This window comes from Mchenga conophoros, linkage group LG23 (assembly GCF_057382185.1).
Source record: "Mchenga conophoros isolate Kocher_MC1m ecotype Shallow Benthic linkage group LG23, M_conophoros_male_GT1.1, whole genome shotgun sequence".
Taxonomy (NCBI): Eukaryota; Metazoa; Chordata; class Actinopteri; order Cichliformes; family Cichlidae; genus Mchenga; species Mchenga conophoros.
Window position 1 is genome coordinate 5,427,853 of NC_140547.1, and position 18,568 is coordinate 5,446,420.

At 39.7% G+C, this 18,568-nt stretch overlaps 2 protein-coding genes across 2 annotated transcripts in view; one reads left to right on the forward strand and one right to left on the reverse strand.

The window, feature by feature from the left end:
- The window catches only part of polrmt (polymerase (RNA) mitochondrial (DNA directed)), a 52,468-nt gene extending 45,710 nt beyond the window's left edge, over positions 1-6,758 (forward strand). Inside the window, exons 19-21 of the mRNA XM_085264492.1 lie at positions 1,919-2,010; positions 3,021-3,094; positions 5,900-6,758. Coding sequence (XP_085120618.1) covers positions 1,919-2,010; positions 3,021-3,094; positions 5,900-5,949 — 216 coding nt within the window. The 3' untranslated portion in view covers positions 5,950-6,758. The remainder of the gene's footprint in view (positions 1-1,918; positions 2,011-3,020; positions 3,095-5,899) is intronic.
- A 7,961-nt stretch (positions 6,759-14,719) lies between these two features.
- Positions 14,720-18,568, reverse strand: part of hcn2b (hyperpolarization activated cyclic nucleotide-gated potassium channel 2b) — a 39,641-nt gene continuing 35,792 nt past the window's right edge. Inside the window, exon 8 of the mRNA XM_085264890.1 lies at positions 14,720-18,413. Coding sequence (XP_085121016.1) covers positions 17,449-18,413 — 965 coding nt within the window. The 3' untranslated portion in view covers positions 14,720-17,448. The remainder of the gene's footprint in view (positions 18,414-18,568) is intronic.

The window sequence follows — 18,568 nt, forward strand, 5'->3', positions numbered from 1 at the left end:
GTCAACACCTAAGCACACGAAGTAGATCCTTGTTTTAATGGCAACTGATTCTTCCTTCACCTGCCAATTTCTCTGGACTGCGCATCCTATTAAAAGGGCACGGATCCTATCAGTGCTGGGTGAGGTGTGGAGTACACCTCTGATTCACTGTGAAATGCACCCACAGATAACAATAATTAAAAGTTTAAGGAAACTGATTTAAACAACATAATTGATAAAGGTAACTCATAAAGGAAAGAAACTTTAGTTCTAGCTCTTCTGATACGTTCAGACATATAAACTTTAAAAAGGTGGTGTGGATTTTTTTTAACAAGATGTGGGGGAGAAATAGTCTGATAGTAAAACCGTATATGTTACTGTATATTTACAGTACTGTGCAAAAGTCTTGACCCACTCTTCGTTTCTTTATATATGGTGAGGAAAATTGTTACAGCACTTAATCTGCAAAGATACATGCAAATACAGTTTAGAAGGCAAAAAAAAGTTTTTACAATCCTAAAAAGCTTGAAAGTCAATATTTGATATTGACTTTAATATATTTTGTTCTGATGAGGAGTTAAACCATGAACTTTCAAATCTGGATTCGTGACTCTATCAGATGTGTTATCGCTGATTTTCAGTCCAGTTCTTGTGTAATTTGGCAAACACCAGTCTTTTCTCCCCATGTCCCTTCCTTTAGAATGGCTTCTTGACAGCCTCCCTTCCCCTGAGATGATTTCAGATTAGCTTTCACTGAACATTAGAGAAGATAAATAAGCTGAAGGTCTAGGCTTGATCTAGGTTTAGGCCTGACACATGTTTTGGTTTGGTTTTTGTCCTCCACTTTGTTTTCTACTTTCTGGTTTTCTTGGATATCTTTTTAAGGATGCATGGTGCAGTGTGCTGCGATATTAGCTTTCAGCTAACTGCTCTTTGGGAATCACCATGTTGGTGCAAAAATGCAACTTTATGCTGTCATGGTTGTCAAATTGTGTTATCTTTGGAAATTTTCATAGGTTCAAGCAAAGAAATGGAAGAAGAAATGTTTTTGTGACAGGCTGCTCGTAACAAACTGGCTACATTTTTATGTGTAACAACATAACACAGGTTCGTCCCTTGAGTATTGGTGCCTTTTTTATGTTGAAATGATTCATAGGTCAGAGTTAAGGTGCAGCACACAAACAAAACAAGTTCCTCTAAAAAGGTTTCGGCACAATGACTGAACTGAAAATTAGTCCAAAGGAAAGTCAAAGACCTTCTTTTTTTTTTTTTTTTTTTTTTTTTTTTTTTTTTTAAAGAAAATTACAGAGTTTGGCTCCTTGGCAACAAAATCTAAAGAAATGACGAGTGGCTCAAGACTTTTGCACAGTACGATATCAGCATTTACAGAAGGGTGCAAAGGTTTTAGGGTCTCTGATAAGCAGTTTGACGTGCCTGTAGAGATTCCGTGTGATATTGTGCTGGATGATCTATGATCTTCTCATGAATGACTGTTAATTAGCTATTAAATTAAGTCACCTCGAGCCAGCAAATGTGTATCATGGGGTTCTTTCAAGTTATGGAAAATAATTTGATTTTAATTAGACCTGCGTGATATCCAGACCTGCATAAATATGGAAATACTAACGCAATAATATTACAACACAGCTCATCTTTTCCTGTTATCTTCTTTAATAAATTCTTTCCACCCTACCTTCTCTTTCAGTACATTTGACAAAAATGGGTTTTGAAGCAGAAATGGAGAAAACATACAGCCAAGGCAAAGTTGTTTCAGCTCTTGGAGCTGGTCCATTTGCCAGATTTGGTTGCCTCCCTTGATTTTTTTCTTCTTCTGTGCTCCATTCATTGTTCAGTTGGTCAGCAAGCCAGAGTCAAACGGTCAAACGTTTAAACCGAACTAACTCAAAGTGCACTTCTCTCTGCCTCGTCTTCCTGCCAGGTTTGTCGGGAACAGTTTGTCGCCCTGCACAGCCAGCCAATCCTTCAAGAGCTGTCCAACTTCCTGCTTTACAAATACTGCACAGGAGTCCTGTGAGTTTGCACCCACATGGAGGAGCACTTTTGACTGGGCTCATACACACAGATCCCAGGAGCGCTACTGTGGTTGCTCAGGGGGCAAAATATTTGTCATACAATATCAACATTTCAGTGAAATATTATGTAATAGCTACTAGTTCATATTTTCATACTTAGTTGCACCTATCTGCTGTCTGTCCCTCTTGTTCTTACATAACAAGCCATCATTCTCACGAGTCTGTGTTTATGCTAGATTGTATTACCTTTAATGAGATTTTTATGATATTTGTGATATGTGCCACCACAGATTGAACATATTCAGCTACTACATGTGCACAGGTTATAAAACAGAAGCTAGACAAACATAAGAGGGCTTTATAGCCACTAATCTCAGGGCTTTGTGTCCTTGTAAAGCACTGAGATTTTCTACAGTTTCTACATGACATTACATACAACATGATTCTCTCTCCCCATGTCCGTCTTACTATCCTCCCCCTCAAGATGGGTTATGCTCATCATCCACTTCCACTGCACCTTCTTTGTCTCTCTTACCATTGTTACTGCCTAGTTTCACGAACACATTTTTCATTCTAGGATGTGTCAGAGAAGAGGAGATGTGGAACTACAAAGGCATTTTGGGTTTCTTTATTCATCAAAATGTTAAAGTAATTTTTTTCTAGTATCAAAAAATAACCCAGCTCACCTGTGCACAAATGTACTTTGCTGTGTAGAGTTTTTATGCAGAGTATAAAGTTGCTCTCACACTGATCTGCAGAATGACAAAACTGCACAGACAAACAGAGCGGACTTTACAGTGGTGGCAATGAGACCTTCTTCCCAGTAGTTACATTTTTAAACCAAAAAACATATTTATATATTCAATTAGTTTTATTTTTGTTAATAAGGAAGAAAGAACAGGTAACTGCGTTTGTAGGAGGGCTGAAAATCCTTTGACTTTGTACTCCTATAGAGACAAAAGCACATTTTTCTCTGAGTTAACTTTATTACTCTCCTCTTTGTGGCAGGACTGAAGCCAAGAGCAAAAAGTACCAGGAGTATAGAAGGCTGATGATGCTGCTGGCCAAAGTGCCCCAGACAGGTCAGTTTGAATGAGGCTGTGTGGCTCCCAAACACCTGGACTTGATGGAGTGTTTACAAGGACAAGGTACAGGCTGATGGGGTTTGTTCCTAATTGGGCAGAAGAGAACTTGTACAGGTATACCTTAAAGCTCTTAGCAGAAGGGCAATACTGGTGGACCGTATGAACTGGATCCATTCACAATTCTGCATTTTCCTCCTTGCTTTATAATTCTGATTAGTGTTGAATATTGTCCATACATATCAGACTTGGTCAAATAGCCTGATTTGGTCCCAGATTAGAGTATCCTACATTTTCAAAAACTAAATAACTAAAAATAATAAGTAAAAACTAATAAGCTTGTGTCATTGTGTTTCGTAACCTGCATGGCCACTTGCAGGTCCAGCTTCCTCACTTTACCTTTTGATGTAATTTGCGTTTCTATCCATTGTTCTCCTAAATGGATGTGGTGCACAGAGGCAGTCTCTCTCTCTGTCTCTCTGTCAGGTGGATGCAGGCTTTTCTGTTATGCAACCTCTTGCTCCATCTCCATTTGTACACTTATGATCTGCTTGGCACTGACAGCTGGGTTGTACCAATTGATTGCTGTTAATTGTGTCCCTCCTCTGCATAATCAGCTTATGTGGCTGAGACCGGTCAGGTGTGCACCTCGGGCGTCTGTTTTCCCGCATGTCCGCAGTTTTCATTTCAATAGAAGGCCCCACTGAATGTGGAGTATAATCTTTACTATAAAGGATCCGAAACGTATGATTATCCGGTTTCAACGTGTGTGTAATGAAGAGCATCAGTTGATGAGGTGTATTTACAACTATAAATTTAGGGTTTTAAAAAAGGCTGGAGAGAGAACTCAATAACCTGTGAATGTTTTACCAGCTGGAGTCTGAGTTTGGGAATAACTGATTGGCCGTCTGTGAGAATAATGATGGCTGTCAGCTATTCTGTTTGTGTGCTGGACTTGGAGTTAAGAATACAATTCAATGAATCGGTTGTGGGTGCAGTGTCTTATTATCAGTCTGACAGAGCCAATAATTGAAGGAAAAACATAATAAAGACAATAAATTATTATGCATAGTTTATGGGGCAGTTTGGATGCCTGCTAAGAGGGCAGCAAGTATCCAAACATGAATGAAGGAACAAAAAACTGTATTGATATCTATGTTAGTTAGTTAGTATATTAACTTGATGTCAGCATGTTCCAGCTATAATAAGCCTTTTCACTCTTCACTTTTTGTGTCCTTTCCTCAATAATTTATACAGCAGCTCCTGCTGGTGTACCTAACTGTCAGAGAGGCAGAGCACACAAGGCTAAGCACAGAGTGCAGGACAGGACCTCATTCAGACCTAAAATTAGCATTCATGTGGTAATGGAAAATTTACTTGTGCCCTCCAATTTGAACATTAAAGTTTCACTTAAAAAAACCCACTTAAAAGAATAATTTTCTCCTCTTCTTCTGTGGCATAAAGGTTGTAGTTGGTCTTTTAGAACAGTTTGCTCAGATTTAATCAATTTTGGATGAATCATAGATTATTTTTAATAATTTGGATTATGCAATGTATTATGCAGTCACTTAAAAATAATTTAAAAAAAGTATGTGATTTAAATTTGGCCAATCTGCTCTTCAGGATCATCTTGGTTGCTGACTGGAAGGAAGTGACCGCACTTGCTCTCGTCGCGTTTTCACCATGGTCTTCAAACTCCTACAGATAGCAAATATAAATGTTCTCATTCAAACAGACCCAAATTTGCAATGGTGAATCAGATTCTGGGATGCGAGTTGACTTGGTGACTCTGTTATGCTGTAACATCCTGAGGCATCAGGGGGAAGACATTTAGTGGAAACAACCTAAACTGTGGTGTGTGCCAGCATGCCACTGAGAGCATGAACAGAGCACTCTGAAAATGGGTTGTGTTTTGTGGGCACACCAACATAATGTTCACTCATTCCTCCTCCTTGACTTCATAGCACTTCCTGAAAATGAAAATCAAGTTCAAGTTTTGACACCCTAAAGCAGGGGTGGGCAATCTCAGTCCACGAGGGCCAGTGTCCCTGCAGGTTTTAGATCTCACCTTGGGTCAACACACCTGAATCACATGATTAGTTCGTTACCAGGCCTCTGGAGAACTTCAGGACATGTTGAGGAACTAATTTAGCCATTTAAATCAGCTGTGTTGGTTCGAGGACACATCTATAGCCTGCAGGGACACCGGCCCTCGTGGACTGAGATTGCCCACCCCTGCCCTAGAGGATCCAGCAGATAGTACAAAGAGGCATAATGGACCTTGAATGGAGTGAGCTAAAAATGGTACCTGTTCTAAAAACGACTCAGACTTTTACAAGAAGTTGGTCTTCATTTATATATGCTCGATCCCCCAACCTTTTGATTGCACCTAATATTTTGGTTTATTACCAAATGCTATGCTGTGATGCTAAACTTTTCCCTTATCATGCAAATATAACAGCAGCTTAACTTTAGCTAATTGTTGCTGTTCTTCATGCATTTATTTTAATTTTCAATCCAAAAGTAGCTCACAAATGTTCCTTTAATAAAGTAAACATGATAGCTCACGCTGCCTTTAATGTGTTCCCGTGGAAACTAGCTCTGTGAGAATGATTCAGTTGGAGGAGATGTCTGCACTTTTTTTTAAATAATATAAGAAATCAGTGTTACACAGCAGTTTTTTTTTTTCCACCAAATGCAGCAATACTGTGTGGCACTTATTTGTTTTTATGTAGGTCATATAATTTGTATAACTACTGTCCAGTGACTAAATGTGCTCTGACACATTGCGTCCTGCCTCTCCAGGTGATTTTGATCTCCAGCGGGTGAAAGAATCTACTTTTTTCTTCAGCTGAGAGCTTGGTGAGAGTGAACCAGTAGAAGGAGATGAGTGGAATTGACAGAGTGCAGCAGGGAAGCTGCAGGCTCCGGGGTCCCTACCGGCTTTTCTTCCACAGACATGAGGACATTGATCCAGCCGCACCCTGCCTGCCTCCTGGTCCTCAGCCTGGCTGGAGCTGTTGGAGGCGTACACAGCGAACTCGCCTTATTAACTGACTTCTAGACTGATGGGAAAATGGTGGATTGTGGGATACTCATCCAAGTGAAAAATGAGGGAATAAGCGTTGGATGGAAATGCTAAGACTTCAATTACGGAAAAGTACCTCTGTTAGTAGACTCTACCTGGCCATATTCAGGTTTGTGTGAGTGTGGGTGGGAGTGAGTGAGTGTGTTCATTCGCTATACTGAATACAATGTGAACTGTGCCAGTCTGTTCATCACTCTAATATTTTTGCTACTCGAGCAAAAAAAATTCTACCTACTGTGTGTGTGTGTGTGTGTGTGTGTGTGCGTGTGTGTGCGCGTGCGTGCGTGCGTGTCTGCTGGTATCATGATGTAAAGATTTCCACTGAGCACTGACCTGCCTCTGCAGCCCCTACCTCTGAATGGCAGGGTGGTGTCTGAAACATTTTGTCTTCTTCAGAAGACGTTTAAAGAAGAGACATTTGAAAGATGTGTTTTACTGTAAAATGAGTGTAAAGGACACAGAAACCAAGACATGTCCGGACGTGTCGGGGTCTCTGAGATGGAGCCATAATATTCTCACCTTCTTGGAGTAACTAAACACTTGACGGTTGCAATAAAATAAACATGCTTCTTAAAATGACTCCTTACTTATTCAAAGCTTCAGTCAAACATTTGGTATTCTTAGTGTGCTTAAACAGGATGAATCGGACTGCCTGTTATTTAATCGTATCTGCATATTTCAGTGCTGCTGTTTAGACTGTTAGATGAAGGCCTCCTTTTAGATGTACCACAAAGGGTTTGCAGGCTTCACTAATCAACTCAGATCTTATTTTTCTGGGCCAGTGCCACATGTAGAAATAAAAATAGCAGAAGTGCTATCTGATCATTGCTGGAAACGTTACAGCAGTTTCAGACAAAAGGTGCCATTGATGTTCAAAGGCAAATGTAGGCTCAGCCAAACAAAGCTGGCTGAGTGGCAGTGTAATGAAATGGAAATGATCTTTGAGGGGGCATAAGTAGTGTGTGCTGATTGCACTGCAGGTTTTTGGGGATGACAATTAATGCTGAGTACTATAAGAAAAGTTAGTTAAACATTTGTCTTTTAAATATATGTGTGAATTTGTGTGAATGGGTGAATGACTGAATGTAGTGTAAAGCGCTTTGGGGTCCTTGGGGACTAAGTAAAACACTATACAAATACAGGCCATTTACCATATTATTAGAAATTATTCTCAAACTGGTGGGTGCAGAGCCACTGTAGGTGAGGTGTATCAAATAATCAGTAAAACTAAGCTGAATATGATTTTTCAGGGCAAATATGAGTTTGATGGTTGTATGTGCTAAACCTCATTTACTAAAATTCATAAAAGGTTTGAAAACCCCTGGTATGACCAGGGCAAAAAAAGGTTTTCATTTTGAGAAATGAGCATGTTTGCTGTCTTGTAAATGGCATTAAGGTAAGCTAACCTGGTGCAGTTAGTTTTTTTTTTTTTTTTTTTTTTTTTATATAGCCAGCACACCTTTAGAATAAAAGTAAAATCTACAGTACTGTGCAAAAGTGTTGAGCCACACCTCAGATCTTTAGATTTTGCATCCAAGGCACCAGACTTTCTGTAACTTTTTAAAGTGCTCTGAGAAAAACTTCAGGGTCTTTAAAAGTTTTACTTTGGACACTGGTTGCTTTTTAACTTATTTTCAGTCCAGTCCTTAAGTTACTTAAGTAAGAGTAATTTGAATGTTATTTCTATAGCATCTTTCAAGATAAATGTCAGAAAGTGCTTCTCAGCAAAATACCAGAACAGAAAATTGAGTTAAACTCTCAGATCTGACGCTCAGATGTAGAGAGTTCCAGAGTCTGGGGGCCACTGTTGTAAACGCTCGGTCTCCTTTAGTTTTAGTTATGATTCACAATCAGTAGACCCTGATCACATCACCTCAGAGAAAATTTAGGGACGTAAGGATGTAAAAGTTCACTGTTGTAAGCTGGTGCTTGTCCATGAGGAGCACTGAAAGTCAAAACTTAACATCAATGACTCATTCAAGCATAAAAACACCCCAAACTCAAAGAATAAAGCAGTGTAATCTGGCAATTTACCAGTTGTAAAATGGATTCTTGGGTGCTGTTACTAGTAGTTTCTCACAAAAACACATCACTAATTCTCATTTATTTAGTTCAACCTATGAGAAATGCCAAAATTAACAGTTTGGCAGGTATAGAATCGTATTTTGGGTGATTCCCAAAGAGCTATTAGATGAAAACTTGGCATATCTCAGCACGTTGTGCATTGTGTCCTTAAAAAAAAAAGAGTAAACTGGACAATGTTAGTTTTTCACACCTTAAATTTCATTTTGTCTGTCTACAGCAAATGAACAGTATCTGAAAGTCATGTCTTTCAGAAATAGGAAAGAATGTCAGCAAAGACCTGACACAGAAGCTGAGAGATCCATCTGGACGTGCAGCTGATCCATCTACTGTTCACTGAAGCCTCATCAACAGGATTCAGTCACAGTGCAAGAGTGGCTGTCAAGAAGTCATTCTTAAGGAAGAGAAATGGGGGGGGGGAAAAGGCTGAGCTATGCCAAAGAACTGGACTGAAAGTCAGCGACAACACGTCTGTCAGAGTATAAGAAGGCAAGGACAGATGCACAACAGTGAGTGCCGCAGCGATCTGTAAAACAATGTGGCTGCTCTGTCGTGGTTTTGGCATTTCACTCAGTGGCGTTAGAGAACTCGTCAGAATTGATGGTCATACAAAATGTTGGCTTTCAAGCTTGTACAAACTTAACTTATGCTCAGCATTTCCAAGCATTTTTGCACACGTATTCAATGAACTGCTTCAAGACTTTTACACAATTCTGTGATTCTGATTTAACTGTCATGTTTTTTATTGATTAATAAAGAAAGCTATGATTTTGACTTTAATCTTAACCTGATGCACACCAAGCAAAGGTCTCTATTCAGCAGACAATAGCCCAGAGCTGCCTCTCCTTTCCTTTGATTTTTTTTTTTCCCCAACTGGGCTTCAAGGACGGAGCTCTCTCCTGTAAAGTGCTCTTAGGATCACACATACTTAATACGTATCATGTTTCACAACACGACTGCCTGACAAAAAGTGTTACTTGACCTCAGCTTTGCACCAAGGAGTGGTCATGAATGAGCGCCGCATACCAGATGCCTGCGTGGGATGTCTGACTATAGTATAAGCTTTAAAAGTATTACTCTACAACACTAAAAATGGTGGAACCTGTTAGCAGGTTACTGTAGAGGGGGGGAGGTCAAGGAACAGACATCTGTTTTTGTTGGGAGGAGGTGTGCTGTTTGCCAGAACTGTGGATGACTTTGGCTAAGGGAGTGCACAGGATATTGAAGATGATATTACAGCTGACGTGTGGCTTGATGGGCCTGTCGTGTTGTCTCTGAGGTGATTCCCTGGATGTTTGCTGTTAGATCCTTTGAGCTTCGCTGGTCAAACCTGCACTAATGGAGCAAGGCTTGAAGCAAGAAATAGTCAGGTAGCTTCCATTACAAGCCTGCATAAGAGAATATATGTATTACGAGCAGATGTTGGGGCAGATGTTTGACAAACCCTTCACGTGAAGGCCTCTCTAGAGAGATTAAAAGGTAGAGCATAATCTTCAAGATTGCACATATGTTCTTTTAATGTACATGAAACAAGATTCTTTAAGCGCCTTATTTTATAGTCACTTTTTAATAATCAAACCTCCGCTAGCAAGTCTCAGAACCTCCATCTAATACAAATCTGGTTTGTTATAATGCTTTAACCAGATGCTGGATGCTTATTTCATTCATTTACATAAAGGTGTAAATCACTGTATTCTGTTTTTAATTATATTTTAGGCAGTTTCACAAATGTTATGGAAACAGGAAGGGTATTTGTGAATGTAAGGAGTCGCTGAGGTCTGCTTTCTGTTGGCAATCCAGCTACAGTAGATTAGAGTTAAGTGGGGACTCTAAATTGGTGATAAGTGTGAAAGTGACTGGCTACATTAGAGCTGTGATAAAGTGAGGGCATATGTGGGGTGTTCCCCTGTCTCACACTCTAAGCATTCTGGCATAGTCTCTAACCCACCATGGCCAGAAATAGAATTAAGATATATGCATAGAAGCAATAATACATTAATTATTCAAAAAATCTTAAATCCAAAAACTTCGAATATTTATCACGGCCTACCTTGAATGTACTGTATGTCACTGAATGTAGAAGCACCATCAGACATCAGTGGATGGCTTTTACTAAGCTCTTTATTCTAGCTGCAGCATCATCAGAGAGGAGACACCACAGAAGTGTTGGTCGCTATCTGTGAGACATGCCAGAACTGGTAGTCACTCTTCGATAGCCGCACCACTCACTTTTGCCGAGAGGACTTTGATTTCCTTGCCAGGCTCCTGGGCTCTCCTCGTCTATCTCCCAGCACTCAGCAGCACTGGCAGGGGAGCACACTGTACAGACAACCCTTGTGGGAGCAAACAGGGTCGTAACTCTATGATAGCAGGGGAGAGGAAGCAGAAGGCACTGCAGGGACGGGGGCTGGGTGCTCTGGTGTTTAGAAGACGGGTGGTACAGTGTTGGCAAGTGTGTGTCAGGTATATTAGTATTAGTTGGTCTGACCTTTAGTCTGGCTGACTGGCGCTGATGCATGATTAACACACATCAATTTTCCTTTAAATTTCAGATGGAAAGAAGTAAACCCTCCGAGGCTTCTTTAATCATCTGCATGTCAACCTCTAAGTGGCAAACTCACACAATAAGTGTGAAGTCTATTCAATTCCCCCTTTGGAGACCATCTGTCTCAACACTGCAGGGAAAACTGTGGCTTTTGAAATGGCACTCCAAAAATGTCTGAGCAAGGACGTCAAGAAGTGGAAACTTTTGTGATTTCTGTGCTTGAGAGTTTTTGAAGGTTTTCAAAATGGTTTAGATTACTCATTTAGAATTTTAGAATATTTTGTCTGCAAAAAAATATGAAAAAGTAAGACACAAATTCATTATTTTATTTACATACTTACTTTAAACAACTGAATATTTTATGATTCTTCAGTTTGATCACATACAACTCTTCTGTGCCCACTAATCATACAATTTGACTTAAATATATTTCCACCTTCCATGTGCTGGATGTCTGTTGCAGCTGACTTTGCATTTTTGGCCTTGCTCCCTGCTGTTTTTATGGAGCGGTGTGTGTAAAAATTCATCCTGCAGCAAAAACAAAACGAGGCATATTGGCATACTGATGATACAATCACATTGAAAATGTATCAGTGAATCACATGGCACAAACTCAGTGTGTTTAATCATATAGACATGGATTGGATAATGTGCTGCAGTTCAAAGTGAGCAACAGAATGATGAAGAAAGGTGCTTTATGAGACTTATTTGGATAATATTGGCTTGTTGATGCCAGATTTCAGAAGAAAAAGGTCAAACTGCTTCATAAGAAGTAAAAAATAACTCAAGTGCCCACTACAACCAAAGTATGTAGAAGAGCATACCTGAACAAACAACACATCAAACTCTGAAGCTGATGGGCCACAGCAGCAGAAGACTACACTGTGCAGCACTCCTGTTAGTATAATTCACCATGTCCCAGAGCTCATCTCAAACTGGTTTCTTTAACCTGACAGTAGGTTCATTGTACTCAAATGGTCTATAAAGTCACAGGATCTCAATCCAATACAGCGTTTTGGGGTGTGGTGGGACATTGTTGCTCACAAATCTGCAGCAACTGTGTGATGCTAGTTTGTCAATATGGACCAAAATCACTGAGGAATGTTGTGAACACCTGTGCATGAAGAATGAAAGCAGTTCTGAAAGAAAAAGGGGTGCAGCCTCAGCAAAGTCTACCAAATACAGTAACCAGTGAGTGTATACCATAGCTTGGATTTAGGTACCATAGCATAAAGTAATGATACTATATAATGTTCTATAATTTTGGTTGTTGGAAGCTTGGGTAATTTTTTTGGTGGTGATGGGGAAATCATTTTGTGTTAGTATCTTGTCCAAGTACGTTTGCCAGTGATTACTTACATTACACGCTCCCTTGATCCTTTGCAACCTTTAGCTCGTGGAACCAAGAATGCACACAACTGAGACTTCAACTCTAATTGACATTGACCTGTTAACATTATTGTTGTCTATGATTAATTACAATAATTACATTGCATAATGAGACTTGTTATTCCTGTCCCAGGTGTTTATCTAGATCAGAGACTTGCAGGGAAAGGTCACGTAGAACAGCTGGGTAAGCTTTCCTTACCAACTGCTTAAGTCCCTCTTAGGAGATCCCCACACGAGCTGTGAGAGCATTTATATTAAACACAGTCTTCTAATGTATATTTGTATCAGAAACACATTTGTAGTTCAGTGGAAGTCAAACACTGTAGATGGAAAAACAATATATTAGACAGGTAGCATTTATTGATGTTAATGAATCTGCCTTTTAATCGAGACTACCAAAGGGGAGCACACCTCAGCACAAGCATTGTGTGGAATAAATCCTTCATGCTGAATGATATCTTGCATAATTAAATAAATATTTGCACAAGTAAATGAGCCTCTTCCAGCCCATGGTCAAAACGCTCAGAATGCCACCAAAACCACAAGTAAGCTGAAGTCTAATATTCACTATATGACTGAGCAAAAGATTTTTGATGATCGCTTTCTGTTTTCTAGAAGGTTTTCTGCTAAATCAGCTAGAAAAGCAGAATAAGATGGATATTAAATCTGTTAAAACACCCCTATATGTAGGTGATAACCTTTATTTGAATTGTAAATAATAACTTTACTTTCAACGTAAAGTTTTTGTTACAGGATCTTCTAGACAGATTTCTTGGTAAAAACGTTAAGATCCCTGTACATGCGAGATGCGTCTGTGGTAATTTGGTACATGCCTACTTCCACATACAACCTGGATTCATCATGAATTTTTCAGACCAACATGTAGCCAGCAAGGTAGGTGGAAGTGCAGCAGGAATCAATAACCCCAAGGTTCATTGAAATTATTGATACTTCCCAAATGCTCAGAAGGAAAGGACTAGGTTGAGTGGCGCAAAAAGGACTAATAAACATCACATTTCTGAAGAGAAATCTTAACCAGTTGTGTTTTTAAAATAAAAGCTACAGAGAGAGAGAAACTAGAGAAAGGCGTTTAAATTCGCAGAAAAAGTATTGCAGTGTTTTAGATGTAAAAATCAATAACAGCTCTGATAAATGAAAAAATACCTTCAAGACCTACAGCGAGCAGAGACAATCATCTGCTTTTACTGTATTAAGAAGCTCTGAATCTATTATAACGCAAAATTATTGACTCTTTGCATGTTTGTGCTTTTCTAACATGCTAATCTAAAATAAATCACCTAAACATGAGGCAGTGGAATCATACTGTAGTCAAATACAATTTATTGGTTTAACTCTGTAGTGGGATATATGTAACAGTGACGTTTGCATTCTGAGGAGCTCGCATTTTTACAGCCACACACAAAGAATATAGTATATGTATGTGGAAACTACCATATTTGCTAGGCACTAGGTATGCACAGTACATGTTAGGACACATGACAACTGCAGAGTGGCTCAATAAAAGAAATTCAGGTCCCTGACTCAGAAACGCCTGCACTGCACTGTTGATTTTTCTTAAAGTGACGGCTGGAGATTGTCGGCTTGCTTCGAGGGAGTTTCCCAGAAAAGAGGTTGTCTACATTTGTCTGTAGATTTAAGGTATTGATTGGCTGTAAGTATTGGCTTTGTACCGAGTCACTGTAATATGGAAGGTTGTTAGACTCACAAGTCAGGGATCTGACAACAAGGAAAGAAATAATAAATAGAAACCGAATCATGTCACACCAAATCCCATAAAACACAGAAACAGCCAGTATAAAATTTGCATCATATATTTTTACCTTCTAGTTGCTTATTGGTCAGTAAGAGTGAAATAATCCAAACTCGTTCGCATAATTGTACATCTATGATAATGTCGATGACACAAAATCATATCGTCGCTCGGTTGTTATGAACAGCCCTTGTATGTAAACATTTTAAACACCCTGAATCCCCACGCATTCCTCCTATTGATGACCTCAGAGAAATAAAAACTGGAATGGTAGATACTGTAGTTTAGCGTCAGAGCAGCACTGAAGCTAAGAAAAACGAGGCTCTATGAAGAAAGCACAAAAAGAAGCAAATACAGATGCTTCTGTTACCGTTTCCACTGCCGTGTCTGAGCGTGCATGTGTGTGTAAGCACAGCTGACTTACCAAAGCCTTGAGCGTGTACTGAAAAAACCGAACAGCTGAGTTTTTGTAACATTTACATAACACTAAATATGTTTGTAAAGTTGCAGAAGAAGAAAAAGTGCATTTACAGGATTGAGGGGAGCACGCTATTGACTCATCAGGGGAAAAAATAACCCCAAAATGCGCTGGTAAAAGAACCAGGCTTTGCAAGTTGACTGGGGTGTGACATTACAAAACTAACTTAAAACGCAAACAGTAGAAGAAACCATGCAGACCTCACAGCAACTGGCACGTGAGTATATACAAACTCTGTGTGGTAACTGTAGAAAAACAAGCGATGCATCCTCTGTAATACAAACAGCTTTTCTCTCCTTTAATTATTATTTTCAAGTAATATCAGTTCATACCAGATGATAATATGCATTCTGTCAGAGATTACAAAGAGATTCTTTTTTTTCAAACATTTTCTTCATCTGTTTTTTTTTTTTTTTTTATAGCAGATCTACATTTACAGTAAACTAAGTTACATTAATTAATAGTCTGGTTTACATGATGCACACTATGTTTACACATAGAAATACCATGTTTGTCAAGTTAGTTTGAGTGGACAGTAAGCGCGGTTTAAACGTATCTGTTTTCAAAGACAGATGTTCAACAAATTCTCAGTAAAGTTTGGGAGCGCAGTCTAAAATATGAAATATTGCATCTTCGTTAACACCTCAAGGGCAGAACATCTTCTGCATACAGTGGTCATTCACTCCATTTCAAACAGTTATTGCTTCATGTGATAAACATCACTTTCAGACAATAGGACTGAATGAGTGTTGTCTGATTTTATGCTAAATCACTGTGAGGTTTGCATACAAAAGAATTGCAATCGTTGGAACTTTGGTTTCACTATTTCCACACTTAATTAAAACATGGGGTTTATTTATAATTATTAAAACTGAGCTAGTAATATCTTGTGATATGAGTAAAGGTATTGACTCAGTCTGGTTTACTCTCTTTCTCTGTTACCCCATCATCCTTTACTGTGTGCTTTCCACTAGAGTAAAAATATCTAGAAACTAATTTAGTCACAAATGCATTTCCTGTCCTAACAGAGTGCCTCCAGGAAACAATGTGAAGTTCAGCAAAATACCATTCTCATAACAAGCCTCTATTAATTATTTTGGAGTAGCTAAATAGGTTCCACAGGGCATAATTTGGGGATAAAACAAAAGCACAACAGACCTCAAAAACACGATACAAAAATACTTATAAACCTTCAACTTTGTCCCATTCAGAACTCTCAAGGTGGATAACAACGCCTGAACTGAAACTAAACAAAATGAAAATGCAAAATGATCATAGGAGAGGAACTCATTATTGGCACTGTATAATGAAATCCAATTGAACGAGAACAATAACAGTCCAAACAGACCCGGGGGATTCCAATTTCCACACTCATTACCCAGTAATGGTTCAGGCATTAGTGAGATGAGGTGAATAGAATAGCAGGTCCAGGAGAAAAGGTTCCCTTCCTAATGCTTTTGGACACAAATTGCCAGTATTCCATGACCTCTTATTGAAGCCTTAATGACAGAGGCACACTGCAATATACATCCTGCAAAGTATCGGCACGGTCCTTGGCTGTGGACCAAAACCGTAGCATCAGCAGCGGCATTGAGCTTCGCGGGAGTTTCATTATCGGTGTGAATTGACTTTGGCGTAGTGACACATGGCCCAAACTGCAACTAAAGAAAAGTGAGATTAGGGGTTAGGAAAAGAATGAATTTACATTTTGATGAGGGAATTTACATTTTAACTATAAAATTTATTTTACTTGGCTGGCAGTGAATTACAATTTGTAAGGTTAAACAGAACATTTTCACAATTGTGGGATATTACCACTTACATGACTTTAGTCCATAAACCTGCACTCCAGGGGATGATGTGTGTGTTCGTCAAGCTCAGGTCCTCCATCAGAGGCCATATATATGTAATTAAAAGGAATTATATATTTACACGTCTTTATGATCTACTTAAAGCCGCATGAATCAGTTTGTAGCTACTTGAGGGCAAAAGTCTGACGTCACTTACCTTAGAAAGTTGCTCACATGAGCAGTATTACACTACATATTATTGCATCACAGTTCTTTTTTACTGGGATGCTGGTTAACTCTGTTTTGGTCTCAACAAGGTCATTAAAACATTATTCAACAGCTTGTTGCTGAATTTGTCTCTGTTGTTGCTGCTGTGCAGGTCATTTCAATATTAATCATTTGCTGGAAAAAGACTGAACAGTACAACAAACTTGCAGGTGTTAAAAAAACACCTGATTAGAGTCAGTGCTAATTTAAAGTATAGTGATTAATGCAGCTTTAAATAAAACAAATAGGCAGACATATACTGTAGAAATCAGTGGCTTGGCTTGAAGAAACAATACAATCGTAATTTCAGCATTGAGGATATTAACTGTCTGTGATCTGGGACTTATTTATCTGAGTTAAGGGCTATCAGATCTTATTAGTCTGATTTTAAAAAGTCAAAGTAGACTGCTTTTAGACTGTATACTTTGAAATATCATCATTAATATTGTGTAGTCTTGTTCTTATAAATTTGGCCTTTTGCAGCCAACCTACTGAGAAAATCTGCTCAAATATAGCAATAAGATCCCACTAAAGTGCCAACTTCTGATACTTTAAGCACATCCCTGAATCTCTTTAACTCTCATCCAACCCCAAGTTTGCATAAAATGAGGTGAAGGAAGTGGTAGTGAAGCAAATCTCCCATGTGTTGTGGATTATGTTGTGAATTAAAAACACTACTGTACCATTACCAATCTGTGCAACTAGTACTTCTGTGAGTAGAAACATCTGAGTGCTGCAATTTTAAAAGTCACCATACTGACTTTATTATATTAGAACGGTCGCCTATCAGATCCTCCCTGCTGCATCTCATTCGACATTCATACGATCGGATAGTCAAACTGGAATAAAGAGAAGAGGAACTGTAGGAGAGATAACAGAAATCTCCCCATGTTCCTGTAGTCAAGATCCTTGTTGAGTCACTCTCCAAGTGTTTTTAATCAGGTTCACAAGTTTGAGGATAGCCTGGATTTGACTTTGATGTGGTCTGTCTCAGGAAGGCTCACTAAAGAGTCCTTCTTGGGGAGTCCCGATTCTCCCAGACCAGTTCCCACTCCTCCTACTGCTACCCCTGCAACAGGTGCAAAACCATGAACAGAACCAGGGAGGGATGCTACAGGAAAGGCCCCAACAGACATCTGGTGTGGGAGAACCACCCTGTGTGGTATGCCGCTCCGGATGCCTGTGTGACCCAGTGGGGTGTGAGGGGGCTCGATGGAAGTAGAAGAGACTCGTGTAGATTGGGGTGGACTAGGGACAGCTGGTTGTCCCATCTCGTGAGGCAGTGAAGGCTGAGAAGCTGACAGTGCCCTGGCATCTTGGCTCAGACTTCCCATTTGCAAAGAATGGGTGCTCTTATGTGTGCTGGGCCTGTGCACGGGGCTGGCTATGTGCTGCTGGACTAGAGAAAGCTGTGAGCCTGAGGTGGGACCAGCCAGGGCACTGGATCCATACTGGAATGATCGCCCACCGACTGCTAGTGGGCTTTGGACAGGGGGGCTGGACAGGACCGGAGGAAAGGCACCAGAAACAAGGAGTTGAGACTGAAGTGGAGAGGCTGAGACAGGGCTCGATACACTTTGCATCACCTGAAATCTCCTCATCATCCTGGGAGACTGCAGGTTACCCAATCCCACAGAGTTTCCTTGCATCGGGGCACAAAAATTCATGGCTACAGCCTGCTGGAGAGTGGCAACTGCTGAATTGTGGGCAGAGGAACTTGGAGGCGTAAAGATCCCACCGGTCAGTGGAGGCGTCATGGACATGGCCCGTGGGCGTGGCAGATCCACCTGTTGAACCATCTCCCGATCATATTTAACTATCTCCTGGATCATCTCGTTCTCACGATTGTTGAAAACACCTGAGTTGAGATCATGCTGAACTTTGTGCATCAGGATCGAGTTCTTCTTGCCTGTAAAGACATGGAAAAAGGAAGAAGTGTTGCTATAGCAAACAGAAACAATGCAAAAAATTAAAGCAAAAACAAAACAGACTTTAATGCTATATTTCCATACCCTACAATTTGTTAATAATATGCTAAACAGAAAAAAGCTTAATTTACACATA